The sequence below is a fragment of the Daphnia carinata genome, chromosome 5, assembly GCF_022539665.2.
Source record: "Daphnia carinata strain CSIRO-1 chromosome 5, CSIRO_AGI_Dcar_HiC_V3, whole genome shotgun sequence".
NCBI lineage: Eukaryota > Metazoa > Arthropoda > Branchiopoda > Diplostraca > Daphniidae > Daphnia > Daphnia carinata.
In genome coordinates, this window is record NC_081335.1 from 1,232,081 (window position 1) to 1,247,229 (window position 15,149).

Sequence of the window (15,149 nt, forward strand, 5' to 3'; positions counted from 1 at the left end):
TTTTCCCAGAAAAAAAAATTAAAATAAAAGCAAAAAAATGAACTCTGTCAATATTTTCTGTAGCTTTTAGAAAAACAAAAAACTATCGGGCTGAATTGCAAAATACTATAAAAAATACCATTTAATTAAGAACGCAAATTGTAATGAAGGCCATTTGTATTACATGAGTCGGTGTAAAGATCACCTGCCTTCAGGGGAAATGGAAGTTACCAATAGGTACCCTAATAAATACATTAGGCTAATCCATCCATTGTGATCTTCGATCTACCGGCTACTTTAGACCCGTCCTATACCATATGTTTTTAAACGAAATTAACAAATACAGCGAGAATTTGCTACGTTTTGAATAACGATGGCATCATTCACATCACACGTCTTTTCTTGTTTTCACCCTTATAAAATGCTTGACAAAAAATTGTTAACTTACTTGGAGAGTGACATTTTGTGCGAATCCTATGCAGCAATAGCTCAGTTGCGAGGGGAATTGGACAGTGCAAAATATTATGAGTATTGCGCACTGCTGAAGATTGGGTACGCCGAGGACGTTGTCGATCGTCGATCCAGCAAACACGACTGGGCAGCAAAAGAGCTATCACCAAAAGGTCACAACAAGTTTGCAGGCAGGCTACAAAGTCTAGGAATCATCAAGGTGAAAACATAACTACAGCCACGTAGACTATGATGATTTAGCAGAAAGAACGGAAAGTTCCCGACAACTGGGCGTCATTGTGTACATCTTCATGGTTTGCTGGCTGCCTCACTTTCTGGTGTTCCACGTTTTGGCCGTTTGCCCTCACTGCGTCGTTTGCATGCTACTCAAATCACTCTCTGACTAGGTGACATCAATTCTACACTCAATCAATCCTTTATCTGCTTTCCAGCGCCAATTTCCGTCAAGCTTTGCAAAGATATTGAACAAGACTTGCACCTAGGATGACAGCTGGAGAACCAGTGAAGTTCACAATATCTTTTTAATGTATGATGCACACATTCTCGTCGCCCTCTCACTGTGTCATCGAAAAATGAAGATCTTTCTTACGAAGGTTCTTTTCTACCGCGCTTTGCCTTCAGTCGAACTGAATGCCGCTCAGCTGTTCGATGTGAATGCTAGTTGCCATGTTTTTAGTTTATTTTGTTATTAAAGATGTAATTAAGATATTGCTTTATTTACTGTCTCAAACAAGTTAAAATTTCATCGCAAAATTCATGCAATAAGCGATCACTAACAAAAAATTATCAAATTTAGGTTATTAAAAAATAAATTCCAATGTTGTCATCGTAGAAACTTACCCAACTGAACTCCAACGTGGCACCCGACCCGATGATGGCATGGTCGAATGCAAACCATAACAGATTGGATAATGCTGGATACATGGTTATGAGTACAACCTGATAGTGCAAAATATGCAACCTTTGCTTAACATGAATGTCTCTATTAAGACCAAATAGGAACCGTCCTGTACTATGTAGTTTACAAGTTATGAATAAAAAGGCATTAGTAATAAGTTTTCCAAAATGAAATCTCAAAATGTCATAAACCATCTAACCAAAGATTCCAAGAATTAAGTTGCAATCACAACCAGTTGCTAACCGCTTATACCTAACCAACAGTCACGAGACGTTTGGTTCCCAGCCATGAAGTACAATGAAAAATATACATTTACATGCATACCAATCTCTGTGTTGAATAAAGAGTTAATAAATATCTGTCACGTACAGGAAAATAAACGGAAATTTGGGGACAATCAAAGAATATTTTCTGTAAAGAGATCCATGACGATGTCAACTCCGTGCGCCGTAAAACAATCAAAATATCCTCAAAGACATCGATGGAAGGCAGAACGGATAATGTTCTTTCTTTTTTCAATTAAGGGCAGCCTGTTGAAACAACTCTAAACTGTATATACTATTCGACAGCCTATAATGAAGTAAATAAAATAAAGGGTTAAAGAAGTAAACAAAACACGGAACAGAATGCAACGTGAACCATAAAATAAAATTGTTAACTTTTACCTTCCAAAGGCATTAAAAAGTGCGACTACTTCGTTTCTGGTTAACTGAAATCTGGACCGCTTCATTGATTTGAGGTCGAACGCTGTTGGGTTGGCTTTGTCAAATGAACCGGAGAATAGAATCTTTAATGCCGTTCCCAGGCCTTGAGTTTGCAACTTTCCCCAAACTTTGCACTTCTCACAGCCGACACAATCCATAATGCGCGTGATATTACGGAAATGATGACGGAACTCCTCTTTCAGTTTGCGGGCCTGTTTACTTCCCCCCGTAAACATGGACGACTCATTGAAATGGGGCTGAAATGACCTGCCACAGTATATCAAAACAAAATTGAAAAAACAATAAGCAAGCAAAAGAGAAAGAAAAAATAACCCAGTGATTACTTTATTTGATTTAGAAGATCGTGAACAGCGATGTTGACCTCTGCATCTTCTGTTTCGTTTCCGGTATAAAAAGGTAGTTGCTCCAAATATGGAGCAGCTTTTGCAATCGCCCTTAACTCGAGGAGGTAGAGGAAATAGAGATTGCGCAACCACTTCGGACCTTCACCGTGAGTTCTTTCAGGATCAAACCGAGTTTGAAATTCTTCGAGGTTTAATCCCCAACGCTGTAAGCCGGGTACACCATCTGAAAAATCGTGCAAAAGGCAATCGCCTGACACATTATGCTTTCAAGTGAGTGAAAAAAGATATGAAAATTTACGGTTATGAAGATATTGAGCACATAAGTGAATATTGATACTGGCGTGCAATCCAGAAATAGCACGATAAAATGCTCGTTTTTCCAAACACAAATCTATGATAAATTTTAAGAGGAAACATTTCAGAAATTTTTTTTGGGTAAAACATACAAATTAAAAATTTTTTTCACCTCCAACATTCGTTGAATCTATGTAAGGCCCGTACCCTCGTTTAGGCCTAATAAAAATTACACCAACATGAAACACCATGAGACATTTCTATTTTTCAAATATAAAATTACTTGAAGCAATTTTCTTCGTAAATCGTCTTCCAAATTCGTTGAGCAGATGGCCCCTTGTAACCAGTATATCTCTCTGGATTCAAAAGCAAGTCGACAAAGACGCTGTCTTGACTGTTGTCATCGTCTACGTCGCAAAATGAATGCTGGGAATCGTCGTGCAGCTTCCAGAGTGCAAGATCCGCCGACATTTGTTTAGTAAGTGTGGTGTTTAGGTACCCTAACTCTTCATCACTACCTTCACTACATTTACCAGCATCTTGTGATTCACTTGATAATTTTGGATTGTTTACAGGTCCAAATAAGTTGCTCTTATTTTTTATACTTTGAAAAAGTTCTCGAGGAACATTTGCCTACAACAGAATGATTTACTAATGCATACGAAGAATGTGAGAGAGCACACTATGAACCAACCTCTGTGCAGGATTCAACTGCGCAAGCTGATGATGCGCAACCCCCATCATCCGGCCAGAATGGGCATGGTTTTCTCAAGTTTACCTTGAAGAACCGAAAGTAATTTTTGGACAATAAACTTTTCAGCCTAGTAAAAGATTGTGTGAAATTATTGCTGTACATGTTATCTAGAGCTCTATTATACCTTGGATATACTCTGTAGTTATTGAACTTGTCAACAAGATCAACACTACATTCACATTCATCCACATTGCCTTTTAGCTGAAATTGAATATAAAATTGAGAAAATAAAGCATTGGCAGAGGAAAAATCACTGTAAATATGAACAACTATTGTACTATGTCACCCTTGATGGTACATATTCCATAGGTTCAGAAAAAAACTTTAAAGAAACCTATGTTTTTCTTCCTCACCTCACAAAAACACCTATCAGCAATAGCAGGTGAAGCTGGTGACTTGGGAGGTAGAAAACCAAACTGACACCAGACAGGAACAAGACAAAAAATTAAAAGCGTAAGTAAGGTGTTCGTCATTTTCACTCATTCACCATACGCAAACAGGGCACTCGAAAAACAAGAAGATTACTCATCCAAGTCTTCCAACTTTCTGGAAGAAACTTAAGACCAACAGAACAGCTAGAGCGGCTATGGTACGTAAGCGCCGATTGCGGTAGAACGTGACGTTTCTATAGGAGACGTATACTAGTAACCATGGCAACCTCTTACTATTTGCTGATTAGCAGACGATCGCCGTCCCTGCTTACGTGTATGTTTCTCATTAGCTCGATTTATTTATTTCTGAGGGTAAAAATCGTTCATGCTGATATCACTCTTTTATACATTTGGCCATAAGTGACGTAACATATCCGGAAGCTCATTGGTACTTCAGACAAACATGCAATCGTGCTCGAAACGGCTAGTGGCTTATCTCAGCCAAAAGATAGGTTTTGCAATAAATCGTCGATATTTCTGCGACAAGGCAAGGACCACCCATAAGGGAAATAATACACTTCTTAAACAGATAGAAGCAAGAATTTTAGCAGCAGGCCCTATAACAGTGGCTGACTACATGAAAGAAGTACTAACTAATCCCACTGCTGGTTATTACATGAATCGAGATGTGTTTGGACAAACAGGTGATTTCATAACTTCACCAGAAATATCACAAATGTTTGGAGAGGTATAATGGGTTAAGACATACATTTGAAGATGCTCTATAATTGGTAGATTCTTGCAGGTACTTTCAAAATCCTTCTCAATATTGCAGGAATGCCCATGTTGATGGATGCTTTATTTTTCAACTAGCTTATTGCAGTCTGGCTTGTCAATGAGTGGACCAAATGTGGAAGACCAAAACCTTTTCAGATCGCCGAATTAGGTCCGGGACGAGGGACATTAATGGCGGACATCCTACGGGTGTTTTCCAAATTCAAGATAGCCGGGTCAGATTTCTCAGTAAGCCTCGTTGAAGTCAGTCCATATTTAGGTCAGGTTCAAGAGAAGCAGCTGTGTCCAAGTCAAATGCAGGAAGCCCCCGAACTACCTCAAGGCTCCCAACACTACAAACAGTCAATATCGTTATATGGGTCACAAGTACGGTGGTATAACCACATATCCGATCTGCCTCGTACTTTCACGCTTTTCCTGGCTCACGAGTTCTTCGATGCCCTTCCGATTCACAAGTTGGTCAAGGTGGATCAAAGTTGGAGAGAAGTTTTAATCGACCTAAATCGAGAAGATCTGACCTTGCGCTATGTCATTTCTCGCGACCGTACACCTGCCTGCCTCTATCGTCTGGTACCCTAAATCGTTTTGCAGTCATCTGTGATTTTGCTGGTTCCTAATAAATATTTCTTTTAAACACAGGATAACGAAAGCAGAGAAGAGTTAGAAGTAAGCCCGCAGAGTCTTATCATAACCCAAGCGATGGCTGCCAGAATCCATCAAGATGGAGGTTGTTTCTATTTTATTTTTAAACAAATTTTGAAAATTTAAGACGTCTGCTTTAGGTATTGGATTAGTGATTGATTATGGACACGAAGGCGACAAAACTGATACATTTAGGGTAAGATACTAATACAAGTTATTTAAATTGCAGTGCATATCATACCTTTTGGTGACAGGGCTTTAAGAATCATAAACTCCACGATCCTCTTGTGGATCCTGGAAGAGCAGATTTGACCGCAGATGTAGATTTTGCCGCACTTAAGTGGGCAGCAACGCATCCTAGAGCTTTCGAAGACTGGAAAGCCAATCTTACGTATGGCACAGTCGACCAGAAGGATTTTTTAACGAGAGTAGGTATAGATCTGAGGCTTGAGCAACTATTAGCTTCTTGTCGGGACGAAGATGTAGCTCGTAATTTAAAATCAGCTTATAAGATGCTCACAGATCCAACGGAAATGGGAAGCAAATTTAAATTTCTCGCTTTGTATCCATCTGTGATGGAAAAAATTCTCGAACGATATCCTCCCCCGGGGTTTGTTTAGCTACTTGGAATAAGAAATATGTATGATGTAATAAAACCGCCAACACTGAGAATACATGAATTGGAAACTTCTAGTGAACACGAATTAACCCAACAGAACTTTTTTCATTCTGCCTTCATCAGAATCTTCAGAATCAACTGGACAACATGAAGAGACGGGATTTTTAGTGCAGTTGGGAGAGCACAGATATTGGAGTAACGGAATGCGGTATTTCCCACAAAAATCGACAAATTTGACATGCTCCACTCGGCTATCAAAGTATACTCCTGAAACGAAATCAACGTATAAATACCGATTTGTTTTTAGAAGTAACTCAATGAAGAAGTAATTCGCGTTATACCTTGACATTTTGGGTTGACGCACTGATGAGCGCTTCCGAGATACGCTGCCAAATGTTGTGGTATCTCGCAAGTATTATAGGGGATACAATTGGACTTAATGACTCTTCCTGCCAGTTCTAGTAACGTCGGTGGGTTGTAGGTTAGGTCACGTACGAAGCGAACCACCAAAGGGTTATCCCTCAGACTTAACTGTAATTCATCACCAAAAAAAAATAATTTTTTAAAAAATTACATACAAAGTGCTATCATAATATACCTCCATTAGCTCCTTTAAAGCCACAATCTGGGGTGGTAGTGTAGTTAACTGATTTTTGTGTAGTGAAAGGGTTCGAAGCTTCTTCAATTGAATAATTGTAGATGGAATGCTCTCAAGCTGGTTCTCAGATAACACTAGGGCTTGCAATTTTGCCAGTTGACCAACTTCTGCTGGAATATCTGTTAAGCAGTTTCCGCCCAAATACAAGACCTTTAGCCTGTGTATTTAAGATGAATGAAAATACATATACTACCATGAAAGATGAATACTTTAGAAAAGGTTTGGTTGCAGATACCTTTGTAGTCTCCCGATTGTATTGGGAATCATTGAAATGTGGTTGCCTCCTATATAAAGATATCGGAGTCCATCTAGTTCTAGAAGCTGTTCTGGAAATCGGGTTAAATTATTTCCACTAAAATTGACTTCTCTGAGGCTTTTGCAAACACCCAAATTTTTTGGAATGCCACCATCTTCCAAACGATTGGTTTTGGCAATGAGAGATGTGAGGTTTTTTAACTCGAGAATCAAATCCGGAATGAAGGTAAGATTGTTCCCAGACAAATTTAGAATCTTGATGTTAACAAAGTGGATTAGAGAATCAGGGAGTGTAGTCAGTCTGTTATGTTGCAATATCATAGATTCATAATAATTTGCTTTGTGCAGGTGAGATCCTCTCTCACTAGTGATCGTTTCTAACTTTGCGGACAAAGTGTCACTGTTGATCATTGAATAAGAAAAATCTAGGCATTGAGATTTGCCAGTATAATCTGATTCACCACTGTCTGAGGACGAGTAAGTGTAGTCCACATAATTTGCCATTTCTAGTAACAACGATGGCGATTCAATAATGCTAAGACAAAATTATATGAGAGGACTAAAAACCCATATACAAAACAATAAATTCGTTGCTATAAATCGACAAAATTGACACCACCAGATTTGTGCGCACAAGACTGTTACCAAGCCAAACAACTTCTGCAGACAATCCAAGGTTCCGCCTTTTACGTAAACAATTTTCCCAGAGGGATGATAGACAAAACCCAAACTTTATCACGTGATCGTCAGCTGCTTGTCTTTCTATAGTGCTAGATTCATAAGTGAAGTCTGATCTTGAAAAATTAAAATAGATATATTTCTCCATCAAAGAACGGTTTAGTTTTTTTTTTCTAGTCCTTACGTTCCATCAAATGCGACAAATTATTTACGTTTTAAGCAACAAATTAAGGATAAAATAAGTGGGTTGTTAAATTTCATGCAATTAAAATGACGTTGTATTACATGCCTAGAGAAATCATCAGTTCTCTGTTACTATATGACATGTGGCTGAAATATTGTTGCCAGCCAACGTTGATCTCTATACCACACGTCGTCGATTCAGATGAGCTTTCTATGCAAATATTTGGAAAAATCTGTTGTAAATGTTATTTTCATTTTCGTTTCCAAATGCATTCAAATCTAATACTTGACGTAATGCGACGAGCTGAATTACCTGTTGGATTATGTTTTGCGTCAACAGATGTTCAAATTTATGCACAGCATAATAAAATGAGTTTGTTTTTTATCAGCAATATTTGTTATCGATTTAAATAAGCGATAAGAAACCAGGTGAGTTGACTTACGTCCTCCCAAAACGAGCTGATGTGGTCAGACGACTACAAAGTACGAAGATGGCCAAATTGACGGGAATATTGGTAAGTTCATAAACACGACGAAAAGAAAATTAATTCCATTACCTTATGCTTTCCTGGGGACTTTTTTAGGTTTGTCTTCTGCCGCTACTCGTTTGGGCGCAAAACGATGTCACCTGGTATGATTATTACACAGCAGACGGACGAACGTCAGGACTCGTTGCTGCCAGCAAAGACGGATTTCTTCTGAATGGTAAACCATTTCAGATCATCAGCGGAGCTGTTCATTATTTTCGGATTCATCCAACCCAATGGCGTGATCGACTAAAAAAACTACGAGCAATCGGGGCCAACACCGTTGAAACGTATGTTAGTTGTCTGAGACAAATGAAAATTTATGCAAATGTCATGGAAATTCTAGGTACATGCCATGGAACCTCCACGAGCCTCGTCGTGGGGAATACGATTTCAGCGAAGGCCAAAATGACATGTCCTATTTCCTTAATGTGACCGCTTTTGTCCAAATGGCTCAGGAAGAGGATTTATTCGTCATTTTGCGACCAGGCCCTTTCATCTGCTCTGAATGGGACTTCGGCGGGTTGCCAAGGTAATTTTCAACAATTTCCTGGTAACAGAAATCGAATTAGTTTCTTATAACACTTGGGCGCTCTACAGCTGGTTGTTACGTGATCCCGAAATGAAAGTTCGTACTTCCTACCCCGGATACTTGGAGGTGGCAGATGGGTACTTGACAGAAGTGTTCCGACGCGTAGTCGACTTGCAATTTCAACGAGGAGATGGTCCCATTATTGCTATTCAAGTAGGTGCCGAAGAAGCTTTTATCGATTAATTGAGTACTCAAAGCCCTTAACATTTTTTCTTATCAGGTGGAGAACGAATACGGAGCTTTTGGAGTAGGGGACGAACCGCATGACACGCAATATTTGATTCACCTGCGAGATAAGATGATTGAACTGGGAGCGACAGAGATGTTTTTCACGTCCGACACACCTACGAAGAATGCCGATTTAGGAGCAATTCCTGGCGAGTTACAGACTGCCAATTTCCAAAATAATGCAGATAAAGAATTCGACGCTCTCGATATACTTCAACCTGGCAAACCCTACATGGTGGCCGAATTCTGGAGCGGATGGGTTCGTTGGTTTTATCTTCAGTTAAGCATAACGAGGATTCTCAATTTACTCCTCCTTTCATTTAGTTTGACCATTGGGGGCAAGGCTACCACGGAGGCTCGTCTGTAGAAGGTAAACCAAATTATAGTTTTTAAAAATTTAATGAGTTTATAATTATAATTTCTTGTTTCAAACCAGAGTTTTCCTATACGTTTGAACGGATCTTCATTCGCAATAGTTCAGTAAATTTTTACATGTTTATCGGGGGCACAAGCTTCGGCTTCATGAACGGAGCCAATCAACTCCCAGTATTCCCCTTCTACGCCGCTGACGTCAGCAGCTACGGTGCGCATTCCAGAGCTCTCATATTTTTCTGCCATTCTTTTTTAACTGTGCAATGAATTGAATATTTTCCAGATTACGATGCACCCCTGTCCGAAGCAGGTGATTACACCGACAAATACTACGCTGCCAAAGATCTCATTGCTCGGTTCAACAGAATTCCCAACATCTATATGCCCGCTATGCCAGCCGAAAGTGTGAAAACCGTTTATCCCGCAATTCAAGCAACAGAACATCTAACACTAGCAGATCTTCTCCTTCAGTTGGTAATGCTTTAATCAAATTGAACTTAAATTGGAATTTAATCTTACCACTGATGTGTAGCCGAATAACTTGGTGATCCAATCGGACAACTTGTTGGCCATGGAAGACCTTCCAATCAACAACGGTAACGGCCAGAGTTACGGTTATATTTTGTATCGGAACACTGCCAGTTTGACAGGAGGTGCACACACCATCCAAACTGTTGGACACGTCCGGGATTTGGCTGTTTTCCTGCTGGACCAGCAACGTTTGACACCTGATTGGAAAAACGATATTCAGCTGAATGATTTCGGCTTTTGGCCACTAGAGTAACTTAATTTAAAAAGCGTTATGATACATTAATTCCGAACTGATATTTCCATTTAGGAATCGAACATTCGACTTTACCGCTGATAAAGGCGACACCAACTATGTTGTAGATTTGCTTGTAGAAAACATGGCGAGGTAAGAAAAATAATAAATAAATAAATATACAGTATCTACTTGTCCAAGGGTCACGGCAATTTCCTTGATGATTCAATTTACAGGAATAACTTTGGCCCACCTGGCTACTTCGCTCAGAAACGAGGTTTGCCAGAGGGACCTGTTTTGCTTGACGACCAAGAAGTGGTTGGATGGACCATCTTTCCTTTAGAATTTACATCAGCTTGGGTTCGCGGGTAAGTCAAATCGCAATTGATTTTTAAATACCTAACCTATTGTACTTAGTAAATGATTATTTTAATAGTTTGACAAACTGGAATGCTTCTCCAGCTCCACCAACGACCGTCATTTCTCCTACACTTACCAAGTCGACTTTGACGATTGCTGATGATCCAACCGACACGTACATCACGACTACTGGCTGGGGCGATGGTAACCGAGGCGTCGTCTTTGTGAATGGTTTTAATGTCGGTCGCTATTCGGGCATCGGCCCCACGAAAACTCTCTACATTCCAGCTCCATTGTTGAACCGGGGCGACAACACCGTAAGTTCCATTTGTATCTTCTGTATTGCCGGGACTGGCAAGATCTCAACTGAACTTGTTTTTTACTTGCAGATTCTGGTTTGGTCCCTGTTCGATCCCGTGACAACCATCACGTTCACCGACACGCCAGATTTAGGTAAGTTATGTGGTAATATGGCAGAGTTTGATCTCAAATATCCAAACCACTAAAATAGCGCTAGTAGAAGCTATCCGTATGCGTCTATGAGAGATGCATGCCAAGATATATTCTGACTAGGGTTCTTGTCCTGTAATTAATATAAATTTCGTGTTCAGTTTTGCATTCTAGAATAATCTGAATGATTTAATAATACTTGACTTCTTTTATACACTTAAGGTCTACCAATTCAACCGTAACCCATGCCGCCGCATCTTGACATCAACGTTTCGATATCTGCAGTATTCTTCTTTAAATGTTGCTCAGTAGAGAATTGTTTTTGAATTTCTAATATGATAAGAAGAGTCCAATAAATTACCTTCCTTTGCCTGCAAAAGATATTTTATCCTAGTTAAGTACCTATGATTTTATAAACTTATTTGATACATGAAACTGAAAAAAAAAAACATAAGAAAACTTGTTTTCACCTTTGACTGTGCAACTAAGTCAACAATAAAAATGGAGTCTAAACTTCAGGGTTATTAGTTACGTAAAGCAAAAGATAAAAGATTGCACTGAGAATTAAGAAAGCCAAACTGTGGAAACATAATTTGCAAGTGGGCTACACAATTTCATTATTAGGCCTACCATGGAAAGAAATTTAAATTTCAAGGTCCAGCTAAATTAAATCAAAATTTGTTTATCTGTTGAAGCAGGGCATGTTTTGAAAATTTCAGTTTACCTTACAGAAGCATAAATAACTCTAGGAAAAATGAACCTGTCTGGTAAATATGTTAGCTGGATAAGCATGAAAAACCCACCACAAATCATGTAACAAACACTTTATCATCACGATAACGTCGGTTGGATGAGGTAAACAAACCTAGACTTATATAAATAAGGCACCACAACACAGGTGGTTGCTTAAAAACCAAAGGAAATGGCTAAGCTGATAGGATTATTGGTAAGATTCATTAAAAAGCTTACCAGAGTTGAGGAATGTTAAACTTGACAGCATGCTTTCTAGACGTGTCTTCTGCCACTGTTAGTGTATGCCCAGAACGATGTCAGCTGGTATGATTATTACACAGCAGATGGACGAACATCAGGACTCGTTGCTGCCAGCAAAGATGGATTTCTACTGAATGGCAAACCATTTCACATCATCAGTGGAGCTGTTCATTATTTTCGAATTCACCCAACTCAATGGCGTGATCGACTGAGAAAACTACGGGCAATTGGCGCCAACACTGTTGAAACGTATGTAAATTGTCTGAAACAGATAACAATTCATATGAATGCCAAGGCAATTATAGGTACATGCCTTGGAACCTTCACGAGCCACGTCGTGGAGAATATGATTTCAGTGAAGGCCAAAATGATATGTCAGCTTTTCTTAATGTTACTGCTTTCGTCGAAATGGCTCAGCAAGAGGACCTATTCGTCATTTTGCGGCCAGGCCCTTACATCTGCTCTGAATGGGAGTTTGGTGGATTGCCAAGGTAATTTTTCAAACATTTTCGTCGATACTGTGAGTAACATTGATTGCTTGGCCTGTCTTCAGTTGGCTTTTACGTGATTCTGACATGAAAGTTCGCACTTCCTATCCTGGATTCCTCCAGGTGGCAGATGGGTACTTAACAGAAGTATTCCGACGCGTAGCTAATTTGCAATTTCAGCGAGGAAATGGACCTATCATTGCCTTTCAAGTAAACTACAAATTTTCACTCAAATATCCATCTATTAGCTATAAGTTTTACTGTCAGGTAGAAAATGAATATGGGGCTTTCAGAGAGGGTTCAGAGGTGCCCGAAACACAATACTTGATTCATTTGCGAGACAAGATGATTGAATTAGGATCAACTGAAATGTTTTTCACATCAGACACACCCTCGAATAACGGTGACTTGGGGGCTGTTCCAGGTGAATTACAAACAGCCAATTTCGCTTATGAGGCGGATAAGCAATTTGATGCCCTCGATGTGCTACAGCCAACAAAGCCATACATGGTGGCTGAGTTTTGGAGCGGATGGGTTCGTATTTTCGTTCCAATTTCGTCTGAACTAATTATAATGGCGCTTTCCTTTTAGTTTGACCATTGGGGTCAACTCTACCACGATGGAACGGCCTTAAATGGTATTAAGTTGCACTAATCTAGAAGTAGAGTATGCTAAGCTAAGTAAATATGTTTTGGAGAAAGATTTCACTTACGTTCTGGAACGTATCTTCACCCGAAACAGTTCAGTGAATTTCTACATGTTTGTTGGTGGGACGAGTTTCGGATTTATGAACGGAGCTAACTTGCAATCCTCTTTCCCATTTTACGCTGCCGATATCAGTAGTTATGGTAAAAGAATTCTTTCGTTTCCACTTCGTTCATCATACACCCAACCGTTGTTTTCTTTATGGAAATCTTTCAGATTACGATTCACCCTTGACCGAAGCAGGCGATTACACTGACAAATACTACGCTGCCAAAGACCTCATTGCTAGATTCAACAGAATTCCTAACATTTACATGCCCCCTATGCCGGCCGAAAGTATCAAAACTGCTTACCCCCCAATCCAAGCAACAGAACATCTAACATTAGAAGACCTTCTTCTTCAATTGGTAGGAATTTGAACACACTTTAAAACAAAGTTGAAATGCAAATCTTACCATCTATTTGCAGCCCAACAACTTGAAGATCCAGTCGAACAATTTGCTTTCAATGGAAGACCTTCCGATCAACAATAATAACGGCCAGAGTTATGGGTATGTTCTGTACCGAAACGCAGCCACGTTGACAGGTGGAGTACACACCATCACAACAATCGGACACGTACGAGATTTAGCCGTTTTGTTGGTGGATCAGCAGCGTTTGACACCTGACTGGAGAAGTGAAATGCAGTTGGGAAATTTTGGCTTTTGGGCAACAGCGTAAATGATAATTTTAATATTATATACCTCGAATGTTTTTGTACGATTCTTCCTTTGTTAGGAATGCTTCATTTGAATTCGTCACTCAGGATTCTGCAAACAGTCACACAGTTGATTTACTAGTAGAAAACATGGGAAGGTAAAACGAAGAAAACATTTTAGGTAAAAATTTAGAAAAACAAGTAATATTTTAGAATCAATTTACAGGAATAACTTTGGCCCTCCAAGTTACTTTCACCAGAAAAGAGGCTTACCCGAAGGACCTGTTTTACTGGACAACGAAGAAGTCGTTGGATATACAATTTTTCCTTTGGAATTTACGTCAGCTTGGGTTCGCAGGTAAGAGATGAATTGCAATTGCTATTTTAATACTTCACACATTTGTGCTTAATAATTACGATTCTATTCGAATAGTTTGACAAATTGGAATGCTTCTCCAGCTCCACCAGCGACTGTCATTTGTCCTACGCTTACCAAGTCGACTTTGACGATTGCCGATGATCCAACTGACACGTACATCACGACTACCGGGTGGGGTGATGGTAACCGGGGTGTTGTTTTTGTGAATGGCTTTAACATCGGTCGCTATTCGGGCATTGGTCCCACGAAAACTCTTTACATTCCAGCTCCATTATTGAACCGTGGCGACAACACCGTAAGTTCTATTTGCTTTTGCTGTACTGGCAAGTTCTCAACTGAGCTTGTTTTTACTTGCAGATTCTGGTTTGGTCCCTGTTCGAGCCCGTGACGACCATCTCGTTCACCGATCAGCCAGATTTAGGTAAGTTATGCGGTAATGGGGTAGTGTTTGGTTTCAAGTGTCCAAATGACGAAAATAGTTATACGTCCGTCATGCGTATCGTGCGCGTGAGTGTCTACCCGATTCACATCACGATCGACGCATTGCGCACCGCAATGCGTCTAGCCGGTCTGGCTATTCGTGTCTCTGCTGCGTGTGGGCGTTTGCCTCGGTCGTTATTAGATGTGGCCATTAAATTTCCAACGTTGTATGAATGCAGAATTAACTGTTTTTCTTCTCAATCAAGGTCCGCCTAAATATCCGTAACTCGAGCCACTTCCGTACAGCAGCGTCGTGCATTTCAATTGGTTCTTTCCTTAAAGATTTTCCTGCTAGACAAACAAAAATTTTCAATTATACAAGATGACAATAAAAGGAAAAATAAACTATACCGCAAACTTCACGATGACTGCAAACGGTCCTCGTTATCCTTCTCATTAACTTCTTCAGCCGAACAATTTTTCTAGAACAATTCCAAGGTCCAAGTGGC

At 39.7% G+C, this 15,149-nt stretch overlaps 5 protein-coding genes and 1 long non-coding RNA gene across 6 annotated transcripts; 3 read left to right on the top strand and 3 right to left on the bottom strand.

Annotated features, from left to right (window-relative positions):
* Positions 1 to 1,412: 1,412 nt before the first annotated feature.
* Positions 1,413 to 4,080, bottom strand: LOC130696203 (ero1-like protein). Its single transcript, XM_057519285.2, has 9 exons — positions 3,819 to 4,080; positions 3,590 to 3,666; positions 3,406 to 3,532; positions 2,995 to 3,344; positions 2,884 to 2,930; positions 2,716 to 2,808; positions 2,397 to 2,640; positions 2,014 to 2,319; positions 1,413 to 1,918 (listed from the first exon to the last, which is right to left on the bottom strand). Exons 1-9 carry the CDS (start codon positions 3,936 to 3,938, stop codon positions 1,864 to 1,866), a joined length of 1,419 nt encoding a protein of 472 aa, XP_057375268.1. The 5' UTR covers positions 3,939 to 4,080; the 3' UTR covers positions 1,413 to 1,863.
* A 70-nt stretch (positions 4,081 to 4,150) lies between these two features.
* On the top strand, positions 4,151 to 5,981 carry LOC130696205 (protein arginine methyltransferase NDUFAF7 homolog, mitochondrial-like). Its single transcript, XM_057519289.2, has 5 exons — positions 4,151 to 4,584; positions 4,710 to 5,201; positions 5,271 to 5,358; positions 5,414 to 5,469; positions 5,528 to 5,981. The coding sequence occupies exons 1-5, from the start codon at positions 4,300 to 4,302 to the stop codon at positions 5,891 to 5,893; spliced, it is 1,287 nt and encodes a 428-aa protein (XP_057375272.1). The 5' UTR covers positions 4,151 to 4,299; the 3' UTR covers positions 5,894 to 5,981.
* On the bottom strand, positions 5,906 to 7,511 carry LOC130696208 (leucine-rich repeat-containing protein 58-like). The gene is made up of 4 exons (XM_057519292.2): positions 6,786 to 7,511; positions 6,491 to 6,707; positions 6,234 to 6,423; positions 5,906 to 6,159 (listed from the first exon to the last, which is right to left on the bottom strand). Exons 1-4 carry the CDS (start codon positions 7,307 to 7,309, stop codon positions 5,978 to 5,980), a joined length of 1,113 nt encoding a protein of 370 aa, XP_057375275.1. The 5' UTR covers positions 7,310 to 7,511; the 3' UTR covers positions 5,906 to 5,977.
* A 533-nt stretch (positions 7,512 to 8,044) lies between these two features.
* On the top strand, positions 8,045 to 11,337 carry LOC130696196 (beta-galactosidase-1-like protein 2). The gene is made up of 14 exons (XM_057519273.1): positions 8,045 to 8,181; positions 8,251 to 8,483; positions 8,540 to 8,725; positions 8,794 to 8,938; positions 9,006 to 9,272; positions 9,338 to 9,383; positions 9,450 to 9,596; positions 9,669 to 9,859; positions 9,918 to 10,165; positions 10,224 to 10,301; positions 10,385 to 10,516; positions 10,585 to 10,825; positions 10,898 to 10,961; positions 11,181 to 11,337. Exons 1-14 carry the CDS (start codon positions 8,158 to 8,160, stop codon positions 11,198 to 11,200), a joined length of 2,022 nt encoding a protein of 673 aa, XP_057375256.1. The 5' UTR covers positions 8,045 to 8,157; the 3' UTR covers positions 11,201 to 11,337.
* Positions 10,551 to 11,324, bottom strand: LOC130696215 (uncharacterized). Its single transcript, XR_009002585.2, has 2 exons — positions 11,158 to 11,324; positions 10,551 to 11,091 (listed from the first exon to the last, which is right to left on the bottom strand). It is a non-coding gene; the product is annotated as an uncharacterized LOC130696215 (long non-coding RNA).
* A 528-nt stretch (positions 11,338 to 11,865) lies between the features above and the next one.
* Positions 11,866 to 15,062, top strand: LOC130696197 (beta-galactosidase-1-like protein 2). The gene is made up of 14 exons (XM_057519275.2): positions 11,866 to 11,904; positions 11,968 to 12,200; positions 12,257 to 12,442; positions 12,505 to 12,649; positions 12,707 to 12,973; positions 13,031 to 13,076; positions 13,141 to 13,287; positions 13,361 to 13,551; positions 13,613 to 13,860; positions 13,922 to 13,999; positions 14,068 to 14,199; positions 14,275 to 14,515; positions 14,578 to 14,641; positions 14,907 to 15,062. The coding sequence occupies exons 1-14, from the start codon at positions 11,881 to 11,883 to the stop codon at positions 14,924 to 14,926; spliced, it is 2,022 nt and encodes a 673-aa protein (XP_057375258.1). The 5' UTR covers positions 11,866 to 11,880; the 3' UTR covers positions 14,927 to 15,062.
* Positions 15,063 to 15,149: the final 87 nt, after the last annotated feature.